The sequence below is a fragment of the Mercenaria mercenaria genome, chromosome 7, assembly GCF_021730395.1.
Source record: "Mercenaria mercenaria strain notata chromosome 7, MADL_Memer_1, whole genome shotgun sequence".
NCBI lineage: Eukaryota > Metazoa > Mollusca > Bivalvia > Venerida > Veneridae > Mercenaria > Mercenaria mercenaria.
Window position 1 is genome coordinate 65,065,230 of NC_069367.1, and position 21,967 is coordinate 65,087,196.

The 21,967-nt window shown below is 33.7% G+C and overlaps 1 protein-coding gene across 1 annotated transcript; it reads right to left on the minus strand.

Moving 5' to 3' along the window:
* Positions 1-2,361: 2,361 nt before the first annotated feature.
* On the minus strand, positions 2,362-4,212 carry LOC128558322 (uncharacterized protein K02A2.6-like). Its single transcript, XM_053547250.1, has one exon. It carries the CDS (start codon positions 4,210-4,212, stop codon positions 2,362-2,364), a length of 1,851 nt encoding a protein of 616 aa, XP_053403225.1.
* Between the last annotated feature and the right edge of the window lie 17,755 nt (positions 4,213-21,967).

A 21,967-nucleotide genomic window follows, 5' to 3' on the forward strand; every position in this document is an offset into this window, starting at 1 on the left:
TCAAAGAAACAACGGAATCGGCAGGCTGAAAATGTCACATTATGAAGTACTGAGTATATGCAATATACCCGCTTTACACGTTCTCTGGCATTTCCCAAAATTGGATTTTTTATTATTTTTTTTTTTTGTGGAATTTCAAATTAAGCAACATGGACCCGGCATAAGGAAACATTACTCACGCGCACCGCAATGCACATTCATAAAACCTGTAACGTTAGTGTCTGTCTGAAAATATCTAGAACATTGACACGTAGAACCCAAATAACGTCATACAGTCCGATTGAAATTTGTAGCTTTCTCTATAAAAATATCTCGACATTTAAGCACAGGGACCTAAACGCTTTATTTAACCGCATGGTGGATTCACAATTGTGATAATTTTGATTAATATCTACATAGTAGATGCTTTCTTATACACGAACAGGCACTGACTACTTCAGGCTACCATAACGAGAACCTGCACGAGGTATATCAATTTACTAGTAGGCTTTTTCAAAAGACCTCAAGCTTACGACTCTTTATATAAATATACATGTACCGACATTCTTAATCTTTCCTGATGTTGCAAGAAATTATTATTTAATTGAAATCTAAATTGCTGTTTTTTCCTCATGCAAACATGCGCACATTAAAATACATTTATAATTCTTTTTTCTGACAAGGTCGAGTTATAAATGGTGCTTCACAAGTTGTATAACTTCGATAGGTCTGTTTGAGACACGTTGAATGAAAATGCAGATAAAGTTACGAATCAACACACCCACCATAAAAAATTAAACAATATCGACTTAATATATAGAAAATCATTCTTATCATCAACATCTCATTAAGGCAGCACATTTTCAAATTTATTATTAATTAACGAAGTAACATTTGCCGTTGTCGGAGTCCTACGAAGATAAAGTTGACATTAATTTGTTTGGGGTGCTTGTGCTACCAGGAAATCTACTTTCATCTCGGCCAGTACAGGATTTTCTGGGTCAGTACTGGATCGGCTGAAAACGATACAACTTCAGATTAGTTCAGCCGCTTGGCTATTATCAGAAGTGGTTCTTTGCAGAATTATAGACGCCATCATGAATTCGTTGTTGAATTCTTTGTGTTATTTGAATACAAAATACAGATGTCAGATCATTTAGAGTGCTATCCCCTGCTGTAACTTTGTGATCATCACAAGATTTAAAAATTAACAGGAATTTGCCGTTGGTCGAACGGGCTTCCAGAAACTTTATTGGAAATACAGGCAATCGGTTGACGTGATGGTAGTTTTCCGTAAATGGGATTGTACGGAACGTCTGCTGGTTTAATTAAAAATAATTTAATTATTTGTTGAGAATACTCTTTTTAAAAAGTCCTTAAGTTCGACATCCATATAAAAGTCATTAGCTTACGGCGAGGTCCTATGACTAATGCGAAATGGAATTCTTCCGCGGAATAGATTTTATGTCTTTCATTTTATTACTTATTGATTCATATAATGTCGGTATTTCTTTAAACTACGGTGTTCCGTTTGGACTATCGTGACTTTTTATTTAATACTAAACCGCGATTCACGATGGTACGATGACAAAAACGCGATGGCGCGATGGCACGATGATGAAACAACGATGGTGAAAACGCGATAGCAAAATGATGAAATCATAATGGTGCGATGGTACGATGGTGTTTTACAAACTGTTCAGTGTTCATCTCATTAAAACTGTGTAGAATCTTCAAGGCTTCGTTCTTTGTATTTCATGTATGCATGAAAGTTAATAAAAATCTGGGTGTAACAGTCACATGATAATATTCAAACTCAGCTTATTCTTGTTAGGATGTAGAACGTACATAGTGCAATGTGAAAATAAGATTGTATAAAGACTGTATTACTGACACATATACTGTACCACTTCACATGACCACCGGAAGGCGATGGTACGATGGTGAAAACGCGATGACACGATGGTAAAAACGCGATGGTACGATGGTGAAAACGCGATGGCACGATGGTGAAAATGCGATGGTACGATGATGAAAACGCGATGGTACGATGGTGAAAACGCGATATTACATCGACATTTCACCATCGCATCATCGCGAATTCATCATCGTGTCATCGCGTTTTCACCATCGTACCATCGTTGTTTCATTATCGTGCCATCGCACTGTTATGTCTTTTAAAATAACAATTTATGTGTTTTCTAACTTTAATTTAGTAACTGATAACTGATCTACACAAAAAATGAATAATGAATGACGTTGACGACGTCACCAAGCAACCACGTCATAAGAATCAATAAGAGTGATAAATGACAACATCACATTTCTCCCCTGTTTTAAAAAGCTTATGTTTATAATGGTATGGAATGAAAATGTTGATATTTATTGTTGAGGTTCATTAAAATCTATAATGTAATCTCTAAATCTGTCTGGTGGTCTTCTGTCTCTTCTGGGCTGAATTCTTCTTTCAACCACATTTTGTTCTACACGCTTATTGTTTGTTTCTGGTGCATTAGCTGGCTCTATGATAGACTGATCTGGTATTGCCCCAATAACTCTTCCCCTCCAATCATTCATATTTGGATTGGCTGTATCGTGTGGTATCTGTTTAAACTTTGATGCATCTCTATATACAACTCTGCCATCCGTGTGTCTTCGGGCACCTATTGCTGAACCATTTACCTGAAATATGATATAATAATTTTCTTCATATGGCGTAGTCCATTTGTTTCTCTTATCTTGCCTGAGCAAGACTTTATCTCCAATTTTGAAGTCGTGACTTTTACATGTTGGGTGTCTTAAATCATTTCTCCACTTTCGTTTATAACATTCGTCATTTACTTTGATATTCCTTTCCATTTTTCTCTGGTTTAAAATTGGTCCTTGTGGGTGTTTATAATCTAATTTAGTTCTGACAGTTCTCTTCATAAGAGCTTCATAAGGAGAATAACCAGTTGCAGGATGGGCAGTCGATCTATATCCCATCAACATCTCTTGTATTGCTGTTTTACTTGATTTACCTTGAGTGTGCGCAATTTGTTCAGTTTTGTTCAGAACTTTCATAAAATTTTCAGCTTCCCCATTGGCTCTTGGGTGTTCAGGTGTAATTCTATGATGCCTGAATCCCATTGTCTCAGCAAAGTTTGCAAATTCCATTGAATTAAAAGGTGGTCCGTTATCAGATTCAATCCTCTCTGGTATTCCGTAGGATGCAAACATTCTGTTAAGTCTTTCAATAACAACCTTAGCTGATGTTGATGTTGTGTGCTCTACCACTGGGAATCGGCTTCTTTTACCAATTACCACCAGGTTATAGTGTCCATCAGGATAAGGTCCGCCAAAATCTACTGAAACCGTGTGCCATTCCGTCTCTGGTATTACAGATGGTATAGCTGGCTCTTGTTTGTGCTCTTTTGTTGTAATTTTACATTCATAACATCTCTTAATGGCATCTTCAACCATTCCATTTAGTAACGGAAACCAATATTTTGTTCTCAGCATCTGTTTTGTTTTTGTCATACCAAAATGGCCCATACTATGTGCTGCTTTTATGACTGCTGATTGTAACTTTTCTGGAATGACTATTTGTTGTGATCTGAACAAAAGGTCATGTGCGGTGTATAGATCATGTCTGATCAAAAAGAATGGTTTCAAATCTGGTCTTTTCTTGTGTTTCTCCCAATCGTTTAGTCTCATTCTTGATAAAATATCCTGTAAAAGGATATCCTCTGATGTGGCCTTTCGTATTCTATCTAGCACAATACCGTGTTCATTTTCAACAATTAATTTGACCACTGTTTCTGTATCGTCTGTCTCTGTTTCAGGCAAGGGATGTCTTGATAAATAATCCATGGGATCAGCTGCATCTTTCCCTGGCTCATATATCAGTTCATAATCTACATCTTGCATGTCCATTACCCATTTTTCAATTCTAGGTGGTAATTTTGTAGAAGTTTTATTAAACATAGGTATAAGTGGTTTGTGTGATGAAATTATTTTGAACTTTGGTGCTCCCAATAAATAAATGCGAAATCTATTCTTTGCCCACTTGACTGCAAGCGCATCTTTTTCAGTTTGGCTATACCGCTTTTCTGTGTCTGTCAGGGATCGACTAATGTAATGTACTGGTTGAATGCCTTTTGTAGTTTTCTGAAATAGTCCTGCTGATAATCCCTCATAAAAACTTGCTTCGACCCTTACAATGATCTCTTTTCTTGGATCAAAAAATGCCATGGTTTTGTCATCAGTAATACAAGATTTTAACTTCTCGAAAGCAACATTTTCATCTACTCCTCAACTGAATGGAATGTTTTGTTTCGTGAGTTTTCGCAATGGAGCAGTTATAACCGCATAATTTGGTATGAACTTCGACAAAAATCCAATCATGCCTAGAAAACTTCTCACTTCTTCCTTTGAATTTGGTGGTTTTGCTTCTTTTACAGCTTTGACTTTCCCTTCTGTAGGTTTCAATCCATCTTTAGTGAATTTATATCCATAAAATTCTAGCTCCATAACTCCGAATTGACATTTTTCCTTATTGAAAGTGACTCCAAATCGCCTTGCACGTTCTGTTTCTAAAGTTTTATTGTGATCGTCTAAAGTTTTTCCCCCAATCAGAATGTCATCTCGTTGGTTGAGTCAGTTTGGTATATCTCCAAATATCCTGTACATAGCTTCATCAAACAGGTCTTGTGACGATTTTGCCCCAAATATAAGTCTCTTAGGTCTCATATTCCCCCATGGTGTACTGAAAGTTGCAAATTTCCTCGAGTCTGGATGTAGTACAAGTTGATGGTAACCTTGTTTTAAGTCCATTTTTGAAAATATTGTGCAATCATGAAATTTGTACGTAAAGTCTTCTACTATTGGGCTCTGTAAAATTCTGCTTCTTTCCATGAACTTGTTTGGTACTCTCAGGTCAACAGTTGCTCTTATCATATGTTGCTCAAATTTCATTTTGTCTATCTCATTGTATCTCGGCTTTGGTTGTACCACTAGCGGCGAGCACCACGTCACAGCTTCTCCATCCTTTACTCGCTCAAAAATGTCCTGTTCGATGCATTCATCTATCCATTTCTTTAAAGGGTCTTGCAAATAATATGGTACTGGTCTTGGTTTCATAGAAAATTTTACCAAAACCTCTTCACCCGTTTGTTTGTCTTGAATTTTTCCTACTCCTTTGAAAACATCCCCATATTCCGTCATAATTTGATCAATGTAATTTGCATTTTGTGCATTAAGAACAGATTTGATATGTACTGGGTCTGGTATTCTAAATTCATTTTGTTTCTTCAAAGAACCATCAGGTTGTATTATAAGCATTCCTAAATCAATCAATGTTTGTCGACCTAATAAAGGAGCGGAGGTTATTTTTCCTCCAATTACAACAAATTTGGTTTCTGTTCCTCTCGTCTGATTCCTGGCTATTGCTTTAAACTCTCCTATTACATTGAGTCTATTTTGAAGAGTATTGAGTTTTGTCATACTATTGACCAGAGATATTGGTACCGACGATTTCTTTTGAAATGTTTTGAACTGAAATTCATCCATCACATTGACGTCTGCACCACTATCGGGTTCGACAAATACGTACACATCATTCACAACAATTGGAGCTTACCCTGTTTATCTTTGCACTGCTTATTTGTAATTCCTGAAGGTGTCGAATAGAGTCACCTATGAAAGTATCATCTTCCTGCTCAAGTGAATCTGATTGTTCATTATTTTGAAACATTCTGTGAACATTCCTGTCCGTGCCATAGTGATTTCTTTGTTCATTTGATTTACATGCTGAAGCAAAATGATTAAACTTTCCACGCTTGAAACATTTCTTGCCATAAGCTGGACATAAATCTTTTCTCCATGGATGTATTTTCCCACAATATTTACATTTCAATTTACTGCTATGCTGTTTTATATTTTCATCTGTGTTAGATCTCATTCTGTTTATTCCCGCCACTTCTGATTGGCTATTTGTGTTCATTGTCCTTACTTGTTCTTCTGTTTCTTCCATTATTTGCATTTCTGTTAAGGTTTGTTCTAAGGACCACTTTTTCCTGATAATATTGCGTATAAGATCTCTGTTTTCTGTTGTTTGAATAATTTGTTCTAGTATGCGTTCATCACACTCTCTAAAATCACAACTCTTGGCTTTAGTACGTAAACGTATAGCAAATGAAAGAATGCTTTCGCCAGGTAATTGAATTGTTTTTAGAAAAATATATCGCGCATAGTGTACATTCTTCTTTGGTGAAAAATAGGCAGTTAATTTAGTCTTTAAATTTAGATAAGTGTTACTTTCCTCACTGTCGGGTAAACATTTCTCCAATCGCCTTATTTCAGGACCTCCATATATCAGCAATGCATCTCTCTTATCTTCTCTGATCTAACCTTGAAAAATCTCATTTCTCTCTCCAATTCTTCTATCCATTCTTCCCATTTTTCTCCCGTTGCTAAGTGGTCTTCGGCCACAATAAACGGATTAATCTTTAAATGTCTTGCTCCCTCCCCCATTCAACACCGTAAAGATTTAATAACTGATAACTGATCTACACAAAAGATGAATAATGAATGACGTTGACGACGTCACCAAGCAACCACGTCATAAGAATCAATAAGAGTGATAAATGACAACATCACACGCACCATCGCGTTTTCATCATCGTACCATCGTATATCGCGGTTTAGTATTCATTAAAAAGTCACGATTGTCCAAACGGAACACCGTATTTAGCAGATATGGCAGATAAAAGGTAAACTTACACGTTTATCAACTATACATCCAAAATATCAAAGTAAAATCGTGCTGTACGAAATTTTCATTTATGCGTTTTGCGAAACCAGTCAAACTACGTTATATGAATGACGTTACCTAACAATGAATGCATGTGGGATGATTCAGAGATAACAACCAGCAAACATTCGATGCCTATTAACGAAGACTACCTAAGTACCTTCACACAAAAAAAAAACGTGTCTCCTACCAGATCTTCGGACAGATATTTAACTGAAGCTTGAATTTTCTTATCATGATCTTACGTCGAAACTAATCGCAACGAAGAAAATGAAATATCTTATACACCGGTGTTATTCTCTGCTCTTTTACGCATTTTTTTTTGCATCATACTTATTAGATAATAAGTGTTGCTTAAAATAGTTCATGCTCTTTAATCTGCTACCGTTTGTGAATATCTTTGAAATATTTACATAAATAGTCAATGTTTCTTTTCAAACTCAGCCGTTATTTACTTAAAAACCGGTATTTCACAGTCAAGTTTGTTAATCATAAAAGAATCAATGGAAGAGTAAATAAACATACAATCGCTAGCTTTAATGGAAATAGAAGTATAACGCAAGCCTGTCAGCCACATCGATTTCTATTATTTATATTTCATTTCTATTCTTCAAATATCAATACTTTTTCATACTCAGGTTGTTGGTATTGTCTCCTCTTGTTACCTAAAACCATTAATAAAAATTTCTGATATATACTCGTACTATGAAAAGCTCCGTATTAAAATATCAAATTTTGTTTACGCTCTAATGGTAATTAGGTCACATTCAGCTTGACATTTTGACATTTTAGTGTATGTCAAAGCATTAATATCTGAGTACTTCAACATATATCTGGTTTGCATCATCAGCAACCGCACCCCCCCCCCCCCCCCCCCCCCCCCACCAAAAAAAAAAAAACAAAAAACAAAAACAAACAAAAAAACAAACATGCCAGGAAAAAGGTAAAACGACGTCTAAGAAGAGATTGTAAAATGTGTTACAAGTCAAAATTCTTTCACGATTCACGTGTAATAATAAATTCTTTCCATCTATATAGCGTTAAAGTCATTTATTATTTTTATGAATGAGTATTGTTGTTATTGGAGTACCAGCATCTCACTTATCAATAAGACTGTGTTTGTAACACGAGTATTTTTTAAGCTTTGTATGCGGCTAGAAGTCAATAAGCAGAGAAATGCTTATTATTTCGTTGGTAAGTTAAGAATTATATTTGCTACGACAACGGACCTGGAAGAAATCGGCTTCTGCAATAAGACGACAAAATAATTGATATAATGTAGTAAGATGTTATTTTGTGATATTCGCCTGGCGAGACTACCAACTGTGCAATAAAACCACCCTCCCATCGCCAACAAAAATGATTGTGCAAATAGCGGTTGAAGGAATGTAAGCGTTCTGCGAAACCACTTGTTAGTGAGGGATTTGCGATAGAGCGTGGGTAGCTTCACAATTAATTCAGAGCTACGGTTTGGGCTCTAATCCCTTCAGAGGCACAAACACATTTCTCTAGTTCCGACTGGCTCATAACGAGAGGTCAGTTTTGATTTGTGAGACAACGGGACAGAACATGACACTGTTAACAGCATTTGTTGTAAAGCACTGTAGACAGTCGTATCCCAGTCATGAAAATATACCCATTTATGAAATGTAAGTTGGACAAAAAAAGTAGTCATTCTGTAGCAATTATCAATCTTGAAGGGCATATTTTCATCTTATATACATTTACATTATAAGTTGTTGTTTTTTTATTTCTCAAATAAATGAATATACATACAACAAACTGTCCTCTATCAATATGTTTTATTTATTTTATGCTCCTCAGTGAAATACTGAAATTTATCAGTGAAATAGAACTGATATTTTCACGATGCACGTAACGTTGCGCGGACAAACTGGATAATTTTGTTAAAACCATTAAAATATATCAAATAAATAGAAAACTTGTTTGTTTCAGTGTAAAATCGAAAGATATTTCACTTGTGAACACCATAATTTACATTTTCACGAGTGACTGGCTGCGCCACTCGTGAAAATATTGTATTATATTGTTCACTCGGTGAAATATATTTCGATCTTACACTAAAACACTACAAACAAATATCCTCTATTTATCTAATTTTATGTAGAAAAATGATAGCGCACTATAACTGGTCAGAGTGTTTCCATTTAGTTTTATTGATTCATTTTAATACATGTAAGGATTTTATTCTGTCTGTGTTTGTGTAGGTAAACATTTACCGGTAAAAGATATTTGATTTCTGTTTGTCAGATGCTAATATTAACAATGTCACAGCTTCAATTAATGCAGATAAATAAAATGTTTCTGGCCGAAGCGAACTGTAAATGTTGACTGTCTGCACGCTTTTTATCATTCCGGCCTGTCTCGACGGGTCGGTATTAAGACAGGATTTTTGTTTAAAAACAATAAAACTGACCAAACCTTCCGAATTCCAAAGAGAAGAATCGCAAATGCCTCGGCAAGCTGAGAACCAGTTGTTGCAAAATATAATCCCAAAGAGACTCTTTCTAACTTGAAGTTGTTTTCTTGCGTAAGTGTTCAATGAAATACTAGAAGATGTACTTCACAGATTTTCCAGTCTCGGTTGTTTTGAACATTAGCAATAATAAACGTACCGCTGACTAGCACTTGTACAAAGTTAACATTGTCTCATAGCTATTTCAAGAATGTAAAATAAAGAAAAGTAGGAACTTCAATGGTCGCTCAACACGACAAAAACGAAAATGTTGCAGGCTCGGTTTGATTGAGCCTGTTCATGGACGGTAGTGGAAATGCATGCTACCGTCCACGCCCTCTAGCCCCGGGTTGAGCAGAATTCAATATTTACACATGCTAAAAGTACAAAAAGCAATTTAGAGACATCCGCAGATGTATTCAAACGAAGTCGTTCTGTCTTTTTTTAAGGAAATTATGAAATCTGATAAAGAACAAAATAAAACGAACGGAAACGTTTAAAACGTTTAAAATTTGTCATTCGCCAAAAGTCTTGGATATCCACAGTGTAGCGTATGTAAGCCTTAATTGTTTATTCTCAGGGTGCATATGTAATAACCAATTCTAGGATGTGATTTAAGAATTTAGTTATGGTTTATTCATATTGTGCTAATTTTCTTTCCTCTACGAATAAACATCTATTTTTTTCTTTCGCAATCCAAATTGATTTCCATTACTTTTTAATCTACTTATTGACTTCATTAACATGGTTGCCATTGTGAATTGTGTTTTACCGCTCAGACGTAAAAAAGTTGCGTGAGATTTACCAGGTAACCGACGAACCTTCATGGCAATATTTCCATTTTCCTAATATTAGGTATTATAAAAAGTATTGAATGCATATCTTGTTCGATTGAACATTTGATTTGGTTTATTAACAAGGACATTTTGACGGTAAACTGATATTATGTTGTATGTATAAGCGATGTAATACTGTACATGTATTACAAGATTTTGTTTTGTTTTACAGAAAACAACCACTGCGCTGGTTAGGTATTGGTCTGATAGGGATAACAAGTATTTGTGACTTTGGAACGTGTTGGGTTTTAGAGCAATAAACCGCTCTAGAATCCAGAATAGCGTTTTGCCACTAACGTCCATGCGTTTTGTGCAAAAGCCGACCGTTTGAATATCAATTACATACACTGCCACAGGGCTTCATTACGTGAACCCTGCGTTTTTTTGTTGTTTTTTTTTTGAATGCTTCTTTATTTCTTGTGGACCCAATAACGTAAGTATGTAAAATATGAATAAAACTGTTGACATTCCCCAATGACTAAATGTAGCATCATCAAATATTTAGAGCATATATCATCCAACAGCGAGATTCGAGGCAAACGATTTCAACATAAACGGCGACAGAAGCCTTTAAGGATTTCCGCCACTCTGTCAGTTTATTATTATATAGTAATATTTTACGGTCTAACATTCAAGAAAATTAAAACTAACAACATTCAAGAAAATTAAAACCAACAACATTCGTCAATAGAAAACATTTCATCTTTTGAAACTTGTACGCAAACATTCTGATCAAGTAAACTGGCGATTTCGTTTTTTTTACATGAAGCGTGACCAATTTACCTGTGCACTTTGAGATCGTTTTGTAATTCAACACACACAAAATCCATTGCCAACATTTTCGAAATTAAATGCTATTAAATATTGATATTAATTATAATTTTATTAACCCTCATTTCGTTAATATTGCCCAACTTGTCACGTTTATAGCATATTATTTGTTTTAAAATCGTTATCGACTTGTGTTCTTGTCAAAGGTTTGCGTGTCTCAAGAATCTGCTGTTGACAAGCATTTTTATTGTTTCAGTACAGGTGAACACAAGACCAGATGAGCTCTGAAACGTCCTGTGACCTCGACAAGTCAATGATTTATAGTTATGTGAACGACACAAAAGCGTATGCAAACGTATAAATCAATCGTTTATGACAGAAACTTCTGGTCAATTTTTGTATACTTTAATGGTGTCACGACTTACCTACCGATTTCTGTGTATCCGAAAAAATCTATCCGAATATGAGTTTAACAGAAGATAATGACATATCCATTGGCACAGAAAAATATGCCATTTATACATATATTTACCGGGCACGGAAGTATATCTTTCTTCAAAAATTCTTCGATGATAAAATTATACCATATTAAAGATCGAATGGATTTGCTTTCTGTCGGTTTGGTCTATTTTCTAACTTTGCAATATATTCGCCATGCTATCTACAAATGGAATGCATTTTGTACAAATGACAACGAGAGACATTGAATGGTGTTACAGCCACCACAAAATTTACTGTTATTAATGGAATTAAGAAGAGATAAGTTTAACCGATGGAATCCAGTGCAATCGATATCCATTGCAAAACAGTTTCAGTTAATATTGATTTGAGTGAAAAAACGATATTAAACATATTAAAATTTATCGTAATTTTTTCTGAGCTAGACACAGTCATACGATTCTTGATAAAACTCAGTACTAACGCACTTGATGTGTCAGAAGCACATATTGACATTCAGCAATGATGCCATAACTTTCTCATAGCAAGGAGACGCAATCTTACACCATAACACTGGAAAAAATACACACTGTAAATACTTGTATAAAAAATCTTGTTTTTTCCAGGTAACCTTCGGATGGTTTGATTCAATAATAAAAACGTTGTTGTCTTTCAGGTTCGCTTGTCCATTCACCGAGGGTGTATCACTTTTCCAGTCTTATAAATGTTAATAATGGACCTAACTAAAAGGCATAATCCTAATGTTTTCTCTGAAATAACCCGTATAATTCCCTTTTAAACAAATGAAGCCTGCAATACGTGTTCATATTTATACTTATTTATAGCCCAAAAGAGCGACTCCTCCTTCTTGATAAAACTCAGTACTAACGCACTTGATGTATCAAAAACACATATTGACATTCAGCAATGATGCCATAACTTTGCGGCGTCATAGCAAGGAGACGCAATCTTACACCATAACACTGGAAAAAATACAAACCACTGTAAATACTTGCATAAAAAATCTTGTTTTTCCAGGTAACCTTCGGATGGTTTGATTCAATAATAAAAACGTTGTTGTCTTTCAGGTTCGCTTGTCCATTCACCGAGGGTGTATCACTTTTCCAGTCTGATAAATGTTAATAATGGACCTAACTAAAAGACATAATCTTAATGTTTTCTCTGAAATAACCCGTATAATTCCCTTTTAAACAAATGAAGCTTGCAATATGTGTTCATATTAATACTTATTAATAGCCACCACCGGAAAGTCAAAAGAGCGACTCCTCCAGGAGACAGTTAGTAATTCTACTGGGGGCGGGGGATAGAGCTAAATACAGAAGAGGCTCGATTGTCAGGCACACATACAAGAGACTCTTATCCTAATGTTAGTAAGTTTTAGTTGGAGGACCGGGGAATCGAACTTACGACTCTTGGTTTCGTAAACAGCGTTATCACTGTGCTCAAAGTCAGTAAAATCATAGTACGTCACAATAAATACGTGACAGCGTTTAATGTCACAGCGGCGCATTGAAAATGGATACGATACGAAACACAAGAGTTGTCCTAGACGACATTTAGGATGTAACTGGTGTAGTGTTAAAATAGAAACAATATATCACAATACTGAGTGTATCGTTTAATAAAATCATTTTCGTTCAGACGTGAATTAATATATCTCTCATGACGCGCCCTCATGATATAATTTCTTCGTATATGAACTACAAACAGTGATTTTATTTAATGATATTTAATGATTTAAACGTAACCGGTAAGATGACATACATTCATCTCAGTGCTTTTTTAACTTGTTAAGATATGGGAAACTGTTTTAATTACCCATATTGTAGTATCAATTAATGTTTTGTCTTCTATTATGGATAAGGGAAATGGTTATAATAATCCAATTTTCCGCAACTTGATAGTCATAGATATCCATATAAGCGCGTCAGAATCAAACTTCAATTTCTTCTTGAATGCAATAAATGCATTAAGAACAGATAATTGATACCTGATTTACAGGATATATAAGGATACTACAAGGGCAATAGCACCGTGTACTCTAAAACAGCCACTGGTCTAGTCTGGAAATCCAGTCTTATAATTTCAGTCGGCAATTTGATACCGTCGATAACATATTAAGAAATTCATTAAGCTCCAATTAACTCTAATAAGTAAATAGTTTTATTATGATTTTATGGACAAAGCATAAAATATTTAACACATTCAAGCATTGCTCTGTTTATGCGAAACGCAAAAAAAGTTAGAAATATAATCTGTATTGTTCGTAAAATGCACATCTCCTTGTCTAATCAAACAATACAGGCTGCTAGAAATGACATTACAATGCGACTTTTATAAGGATATAAAACTGTCATATCATACCTTATAACCTTTTTTCGTTGTGACATATCGCGCCTTGCGATTTCGTGACTCTGTTTAATAGCTCGTTGAGATGAAATTCGTTTGGCAGAAAACATCATAGACATCGTAAAAGTATATTCCAGATAAAATACTTTCAACACAAGTACAATATGTAGCGTCAAAATCGGTGATATTGCCTTGGCTGCAGACACCTCAGTTCATGAAATGATTTTGACTTTATAATGGTATCAGTATCTAACAGAAATTGACGCTAGCTTGTCAATTCAGTTTGTATCCCGGGTGGAAAAACCAATATGAATCGCGCATGCTTCATTGATGTGATTGCTATACTGTTTTCCATTAAGATGGTGCGGCCTGCTTGAAACATAGGTAAACGTATGTTATGATCTGATAAATAACGTTACAATGTTGACAGTTTCCATTTATGTTCATATTTCTCTCATTACATAGACAATATGTACAAAAATATGTCTTACATTTAAAGAACAGAAAATAGATATGTTTTAATATCAATTAAAAAGTAATCACATAGGCAGAGTGATATATTTAAACGAAAAATATGTTAAATAAAGATATCATCAATGAAAATTTATGTAATTAACTCATATGCATAAAAAGCTATCTTACTATTATACTGGATTTTGTCTTTGGCATTAGCTTTTAGACAAATTAGTTGTATGTTTGTGATGTAAACTGTAAAACTGATTCTGTTAAAAACCGCATGGAAGCATAGAACGCAACAAAACACAATAACAGTCCAGTTTTACGGTTTCATCAAAATGTTTGCATATATTTAATCATAGTACAAGATCGCCTACCACCATAATACCTGAAGTATATGACATGTCGTACCTTTGCAGAAAGGTAAGCACGTATGTTTTATCTAAATCAGAACACGATTTTTATCAAAACATTTTAAGCCAGTCGATAGTGTTCTTAAACGCGTTTATCTTTGTTCTGTTTCATCAGTCAAGAGTGTCTAGTCAAAGTTAGTCAGCGTTGTTAATGAAAATCAAGTACAATACTTTTGTACTTCAGTGTACTTATGAACGTAAATAATATTGTCTATTTTAACAAATCAATGGTTCGCTCTGTTTGTGATTCCGATGTTCAAATAGAGAACCTCCGGTTGTGATCTAACTCTCAATGCAATATTAATGTGTTACTATGTAATTATAAAAGTAAATTTTGTAAAACAAATGAAGATAAAAGGTTTTGTAGTAGCGCTTTTACTGTTGGTTTGTCCCCTTAAAAAGACACTCGGTATTGTTTTTTTCCGAGTTTATTTCCTACGTTTTTGTTTACAGGCAGAATGTTTGATAAAAAACAACAAAAAACATCAACAGCAAAATAAAAAGAAACAACACATTCTAGACAATTTCATATATCATGTTTATATATATAAAGCTGTGTAATGAGTGAACAGATGACATGATTGATCCGTGTTACATAAATATAATAGAAATGTATTTTATTGTAAAGAATATACACTTTAAATGATTTTGCAGATGGATTCAGTAGCGATCGGGTGGTGATTTATGGCTCTACGTATCTATTCAATAAACCGGAACAGCAACATATATCTGGGGATTGGGAAGGGGAAAACATGTCACTCACAGGTGTTAACTTACAAAAATAAACGTAACATCTAATGTTAATAAGGAAAACGAATGTACAAACAGACCCGCACTTTTAATGTTTTGATATGCACTACTTTGTGCTTTCTATAAAAAGTATGGACTTTAATTTTATTATATAATTTCACTTATAAATGATAACCATACAACAGTGATTCAATAAATTTCATGTTTCATAAGTTTCATGTACTTGACAAGAGCTGTTCACTCAACACACTTGAAAAATCGATTTAATCAGGTTATATTTGATTTTAAGTCGCTTTTGAGGTCAGCAATGTTTTTGTACTTTTAATAATAGAACCGTCCGTTATTTAGGTTAAGTTTACAAAGCAGTATAATCATTTTTTTGCAACACAAATATGTGCCTTAATGATAATGTAATGATAGTACAGTTAAGTGTAAGCATCGCAGTCTTTGTATTTTGTAGGTGTGGGTTTGATATCCATCAGAGCCGCACATTGCTGTATTATATTCTATTATATTTTCATCTTTAACATAGCATCATAGAATCCATGTCTTCTCATGAGATACAGATAAAATGAAAAAAGTATGGACATCTGTTGCGTATTGTAATGCATGTTTTTCAAATAAGTATAAAATATTTACAGAATAGTACAAATATAAAAGATGTAATGGTATCTATTAGTAAGCATTTTCTAGAAAACATTGTGCTATGAACTCTGGCTCCAGGAATCTACTGACATATCTGGCAAAACTTACTGCTAATGACGCATCATAAATAATTTTGTGCATTGGAATGAAATTCACTTGTACGTGACAGTAACAGCGAAAAATATAATTACAAAATAACATAAAAAGAATGAAATTGAATATATACCATCGATATTTGAAAAATTTATATAGGATATATGATCGAGTCTCTAAACCAGGGCTGTGGAAACAGGTTATAGATAAAAGAAGATTGTTGGTGAAACAATTTATGGACTAGGAAGGTACCTATATGTTAAGTGTTCAGGAATTGCATGTAATGAAATCACTAAGATTACAACTTGTAAAGCATATAGGAAAGTGTTTGATATAAATACTAGATATGATTCAGGTATACATGTACATGGTTCTTCATCTCAATGTATAATACATTGGTACTGACACAATTAGCAGTGTACTGTTTGCAGTTCAGGACAAAAAATACCATACAACATACAGAAAGTCGTATTGTTTATTCATTCCTATGTAATTTTCTATATGAACCACCGTTTCTCTGCGGACAATAAATGTGCATGCGCTGTGAGATATCATTTAGCAATAAACTTTCAATATACAGGTTCAGGATGTTCATTATTGGCCACTGGATGGGGAAACCCCGCAAAATTACCGTGTTACTTCATGAAATAGAGACGTCCCCATACAAATTGACTTATTTCTAAATTTATAACATGTTTTTCACTTCATTATTGGAATATTAAATTGAAAAACACCTGTTTCTTTCAATGAAGAACATAATATGTTATAGTTACAGTCAGGAATATAAAAAATTATCTTGCAATTCTTCACTTGCAAAGGGATCAGTTAATAAATAACAGATATGACACTGAAATAAATTTTATTAAATATTGTAGTTTTTACTTGTAAGTGCCCTCACTCAGTTATTGGTGGCTAAAGTACTTCTGTCTAATGTCAAATTTTCGAACCTTTAGTTGTAAATTTTAGACTTAAACTAAGTGGCCCTTTAGGCCTGTGACCTTGGCAGAACCACCTACTGTGAAATCCTTTAATTTCGTGAGCACACAATTTCGTGGTTTTGTCAGAAACGACTATTTTGTAGGTAATATATATTCGTTTTTTCCACTTATCAAGATAGAAATGAATCAGAAATTTTCTTGTTGGTTGGGATTTGATGTGCTGATTTACTAATCAGTGTAAGTAAGTCCCTTATTAATATTAATGACTTTACAGTATATCACAAAGATGGGCATTTTTGATTAGTTCATTATCTTAGAAAGATGCAAAATGCTTAGTTTCATTTACTGTTATAGTGGTAGTATTAATTATTCACGATCTGGACTATTGAATTATTTCATGCACCTGGTACCAATATACCCGACCTAATCTAACACAAAATTATAATGATGCTGCAGACCAGGTCTGATAAAGATCCATTCAGTTGTTCATAAGAAGGAGTCGTTTAAAGGTATTTCCATTTTTAGCTCTAGTTGCACCTGGATACTTGAACAAATTTGGGAGAGGACATTGTAATGGTGTTAAAACAAGTATGATGAAGATCCATACAGCGGTACATAAGTAGAAATCATTTTAATGTATATCTATTTCTTAAATCTAGTGGCCCCGGAAAGGGACCAAGCGCCTCCATTTTAACAAAATTGGGAGATGACCTTATAATGATGCTATAGGTCAAGTCTGTATAAGTTCCGCCCTGCGGTTCATGAGAAGTCATTTTAAGATTTCTATTTTTAGCTCTAGCGGCACTTGAAAAAGGCCAAGCGTCTCCATTTGAACACACTGAGACATTATATCTATGCTAGAAATAGTAATCCGTCAACGTGATAAACTGTGATATGATTCGGAAATAAGAAAATACTCAAAACTCAGAGATCGACATAGATCCAAAGCGATAAAAATCAAAAACACTACAGAGTGGACCAAATTCAAACACTGAGAAACAAAGTTAATAATCTTAAAAAAGTATGCAAAGGAGAAGCGCTTTAGTAATATTAAAGTAAATATTACTGAGACCAAGACAAATAATCAAAAAGAATATTGGAAACACTTATGCTATTTAGTAAAAGCAAATAAAATATCGGAAATAATACCCCCAGTGAATACGGTTAATGATTATATTTCAGAACAACTTCACTTAATAGATGTTGATAAGGCTTCATGCCTTAATGATTACCTCCTTAATGATTACCTCGTATCTATTTCGAGCATCGACGATATAAATGTTAACCTTCCAGAAATACGAAAAAGAACAGAAAATTCATTATCCAATATAATCATTACTGAGTACGATGTCATAGATATAATACCGAATCTTGAAGTTAATAAATCAGTTGGTTTAGGCTTAATTAGTCATTAAATTTTGAAAAATACTAAATATTGGATAGCCAAACCGTTATGTTTAATCTTTAGTAGGTCTTTAAATGAATTTATTTTTCCTAATATATGGAAGAAAGCTATGGTAATGCCACTTTGTAAGAAAGGCGATATCTATTTGGTTAGCAATTACAGACTTATCTCTCTTTTAAGTTATGGAAGTAAATTGACCGGAAAGAACGGTGTATAATTATACAATCATCTCCACGAAAGTAAACGTCTTTATTCGTATCAGTCAAGCTTTTTGAAAGGTCATTCAACAGTTTATCAATTAATAGACATATATCATCAAATTACTCAATTCCTAGATTCGAAAACGAATACTTGAATAGTTTTCTGCGATATTTCTAAGGCATTCGGCCGTATCTGGCACAAAGAGGTATTATTTAAATTACAAGAAAATGGAATCATCGGAAATGTTTTTAGTTGGATAGAAAATTATTTACCAAATCGTAGTCCAAATCTACTTGTAGGGACGTCTCAGTCAGATTTCAAGACCGTGACACCTTGAGTTCCTCGAGGGTCAGTGTCAGGTCCTTTGTTATTTTTCATCATTGTAAATGATATCGTGGACAATTTATGAAGTGTTTCACGTCTGTTAGCTGATGATAATTCTCTAGCATGTACAACAGCAAATATCACGTGCGAATTTGTCATTTCAGAATTTTTTACTCAAAGAAAGGAGAAATTCTTTAAATTAAAAGAATGATTATTCTGTAATTCAAAAAAAAAAAAAATCCTTACACGTCTAAAAATTCTTTAAATATAGGGTTTTCTTTGACCTGATGAGCGTGTGGCGTGATTTCAACAATAAAGCATGGGAAACACACGCAATGAGTGTGACTTGATAGGTATATGCATTAGGCATGTGCTGATGGTGCAGAATTAAGGGACAACCACATACATTTATTAAGCATGTATGCACCTTAATGCTATCAGATTTGCTATAGTCACACAACCCAGGTCCTGGTTTTTGTAACATCATTTTATTCTGCATGTTTGATAGTTTAACAGCAAGACTTGTACTTTTAGATGGTTTGCTTCATAAAACGCTGCTAAGCAAGGAAAGGAGGCAAGACAGCTGCCAGTAACAGCATGTTACCATTTCCAGTATAGCAGCATAGAATTTCTTACATTGATGCGTTGGTTTACTTAAAATAATATTTCGAATTTTCAGATAGCCAAATGATGAGTATAGTTAGAGTAATTAGAAATAGAGATAGAGAAATAAATGGGCTAGCTGTAGTGAATAAGAATTTGGTGAAATTTATTGTGTCAAATCTGACAACTGAAGATGACACATACCATCTTGAAAAGATGAAAATCGTTATGTTAGGCATGAAACTGAAGATGTCTGTAATAAGTTGATAGACATGACCCAAGGTTGCATGTATGGCTTCCCAAGGGTAACCCATTTCTTCATGTCGGCCCAAGAATTAGTTGACAAGGAGAACATGTCACAGGCAACAAGCAAACAACTGGACTTGAAAAGCTGTATGCGTTGGCATACGTGTAATTACAGTACAAAGACTTGATACTGTTATAATGTTACATGATGTTGAAATGTTGGTATTCAGTTAGGTAACTTGTGAACTGTTCATATCTATATAATCAGTTGACATTTTACTTAACATTCAAGATGTTTTTCAAGTTAATTTAATTATATATTATATTTTGTAAACTATCAGCCATGATTGAAATCAAAAACAAAGATGTGATTGGAAGGTTTCAGAAGGACGGTTATGTGCAGTGATTTTTTTATTTTTGAAAGGCAATTTTCCAGTAGATAGTTTGAATATAAGTATAAAGTACTCACTTGATTCAGTTATTAAAGGCTTTAAAAATGTAATGAAGGGCAAAAGTAAGCTATATTTTCAAAACAAATTGGAATCTTTCTTTGAAAAAGTGTTTAAATTTCCATAAAGAAGACCTGGGTTGTCCAAACCTTGTTCTTAAGAAAAAGAAGTAAAAAACATAGATACCTTAGAAACAGCCAAGAAAATATTACTGTCTGTCTGTGACAGAATCTTTTAAAACAACTCCAGAAGAAAACCAGAAATTAAAATTTAAATTGAAAAGTAAATTAGAAAGGGCTTCTAAAATTCAAGAAACAAAACAGGCTAACAAGTCATTGCTGAAAAAAACATGCACATTTAACTTTGACTTTAAAAAGTAAAAATATATTAATAAATCAGTTACGAGCAAACAAGAGTTATCTGTTAAAGAAAATTGAAACTTTAGAATCTGTTTTGAATGAGGAACGACATAAAAAGGTAGAGTTAGAAAAAACTACTTAATGAAAAAGAGAATAAAAATACTGAATTAAAAAATCAAATAAATTTATTTCAAGAAGAAAATTATTATATACATACATTAGTCGAGAATACTTCTGTGCTAGTATTTGTTTATTTGATGAAGAAAATAAGGTGAATACTTGTGACATTCAAAAATATGTATATGAATTAATAAATCAAAATGTTTCAACCAGCAAAATTTCTCCAGTAATTAAAACTGTACTTATATTAGCAAAAGTAACACCTAATAAATAACAACAACAACAACAACAACAATAAATTTATTGCATTAAACATTTTACAATGTCTATAGCAAACTGACAACTCCAACACGAACATAGCTTTACGGAAGATCTTACATGTACTTAGTTTCTGATTTTACTTGCATGGTATAAGAATTTGGACAAATTTATTAACACATTTCTAGATTTTATTGACAAAAGGTTAGATAGTTTTTGAAGCGTAGGCCATGTAAAATAATATCTCTTTAGATATTTTTGTCTGAGATCTTTGTATTTAGTACATATTAAAAGATGATGAAATTCATTTTCAACCATATTTGATCTACATTGAACACATATTCTATTATTTCTTGGAACATTAACATGTCTACCTGTTTCTATGAAAAGATCATGGGAAGAAGTTCGAAATTTAGTTAAGGCTATTCTGTATTTTTTCTCTTGTATTTTGTCTAAGTACGACTCAAAAGCAAATGAATGTTTGAATAAACAATATGTTTCTAAACGAGGTGAATTATTAATTGCCGCATACCAGGTTTGATGATATATGTCTATAATTCTTTGTCTAATGATATTATAATTTAACAACATAGTAAATTGATTTTGCCACAAATACGCTAACCCTGCTTGATCTAATATACATTTTACTTGATACGCCCAATTGGTTTGGTTATAGGTAACGCCATTATCAACATCAGTCTTTAACATACAATACGTTTTAAACAATAAAGAAGTATCTTTCTGTTGTAAAACTTTAAGCCAGTATTTTATAATTATTAGTTTCCTATAAATATACATCGGAATTCTTCCTAATTCCCCGTAAACAGCATCCAGATTGGTGGAAGTTCTCACACACAGTAGTTTTCGACAGAATTTAGAGTGCACAAATTCGACATCCGGGCTTTTATGATAGCCCCAAATTTCTGCGGCATAATTTAATATAGGAGCTACAAGTGTGTCAAATAAACCTAATTTCTGTGACACTGGCAGTTCTAACTGATTATTTACAATAAACAAGTTATGCATGGAAAACGAAGCATGTTG

Excerpts from the sequence above, each read along its gene's own strand:
- LOC128558322 (XM_053547250.1), bottom strand. The coding sequence starts at position 4,212 with ATGGCATTTTTTGATCCAAGAAAAGAGATCATTGTAAGGGTCGAAGCA.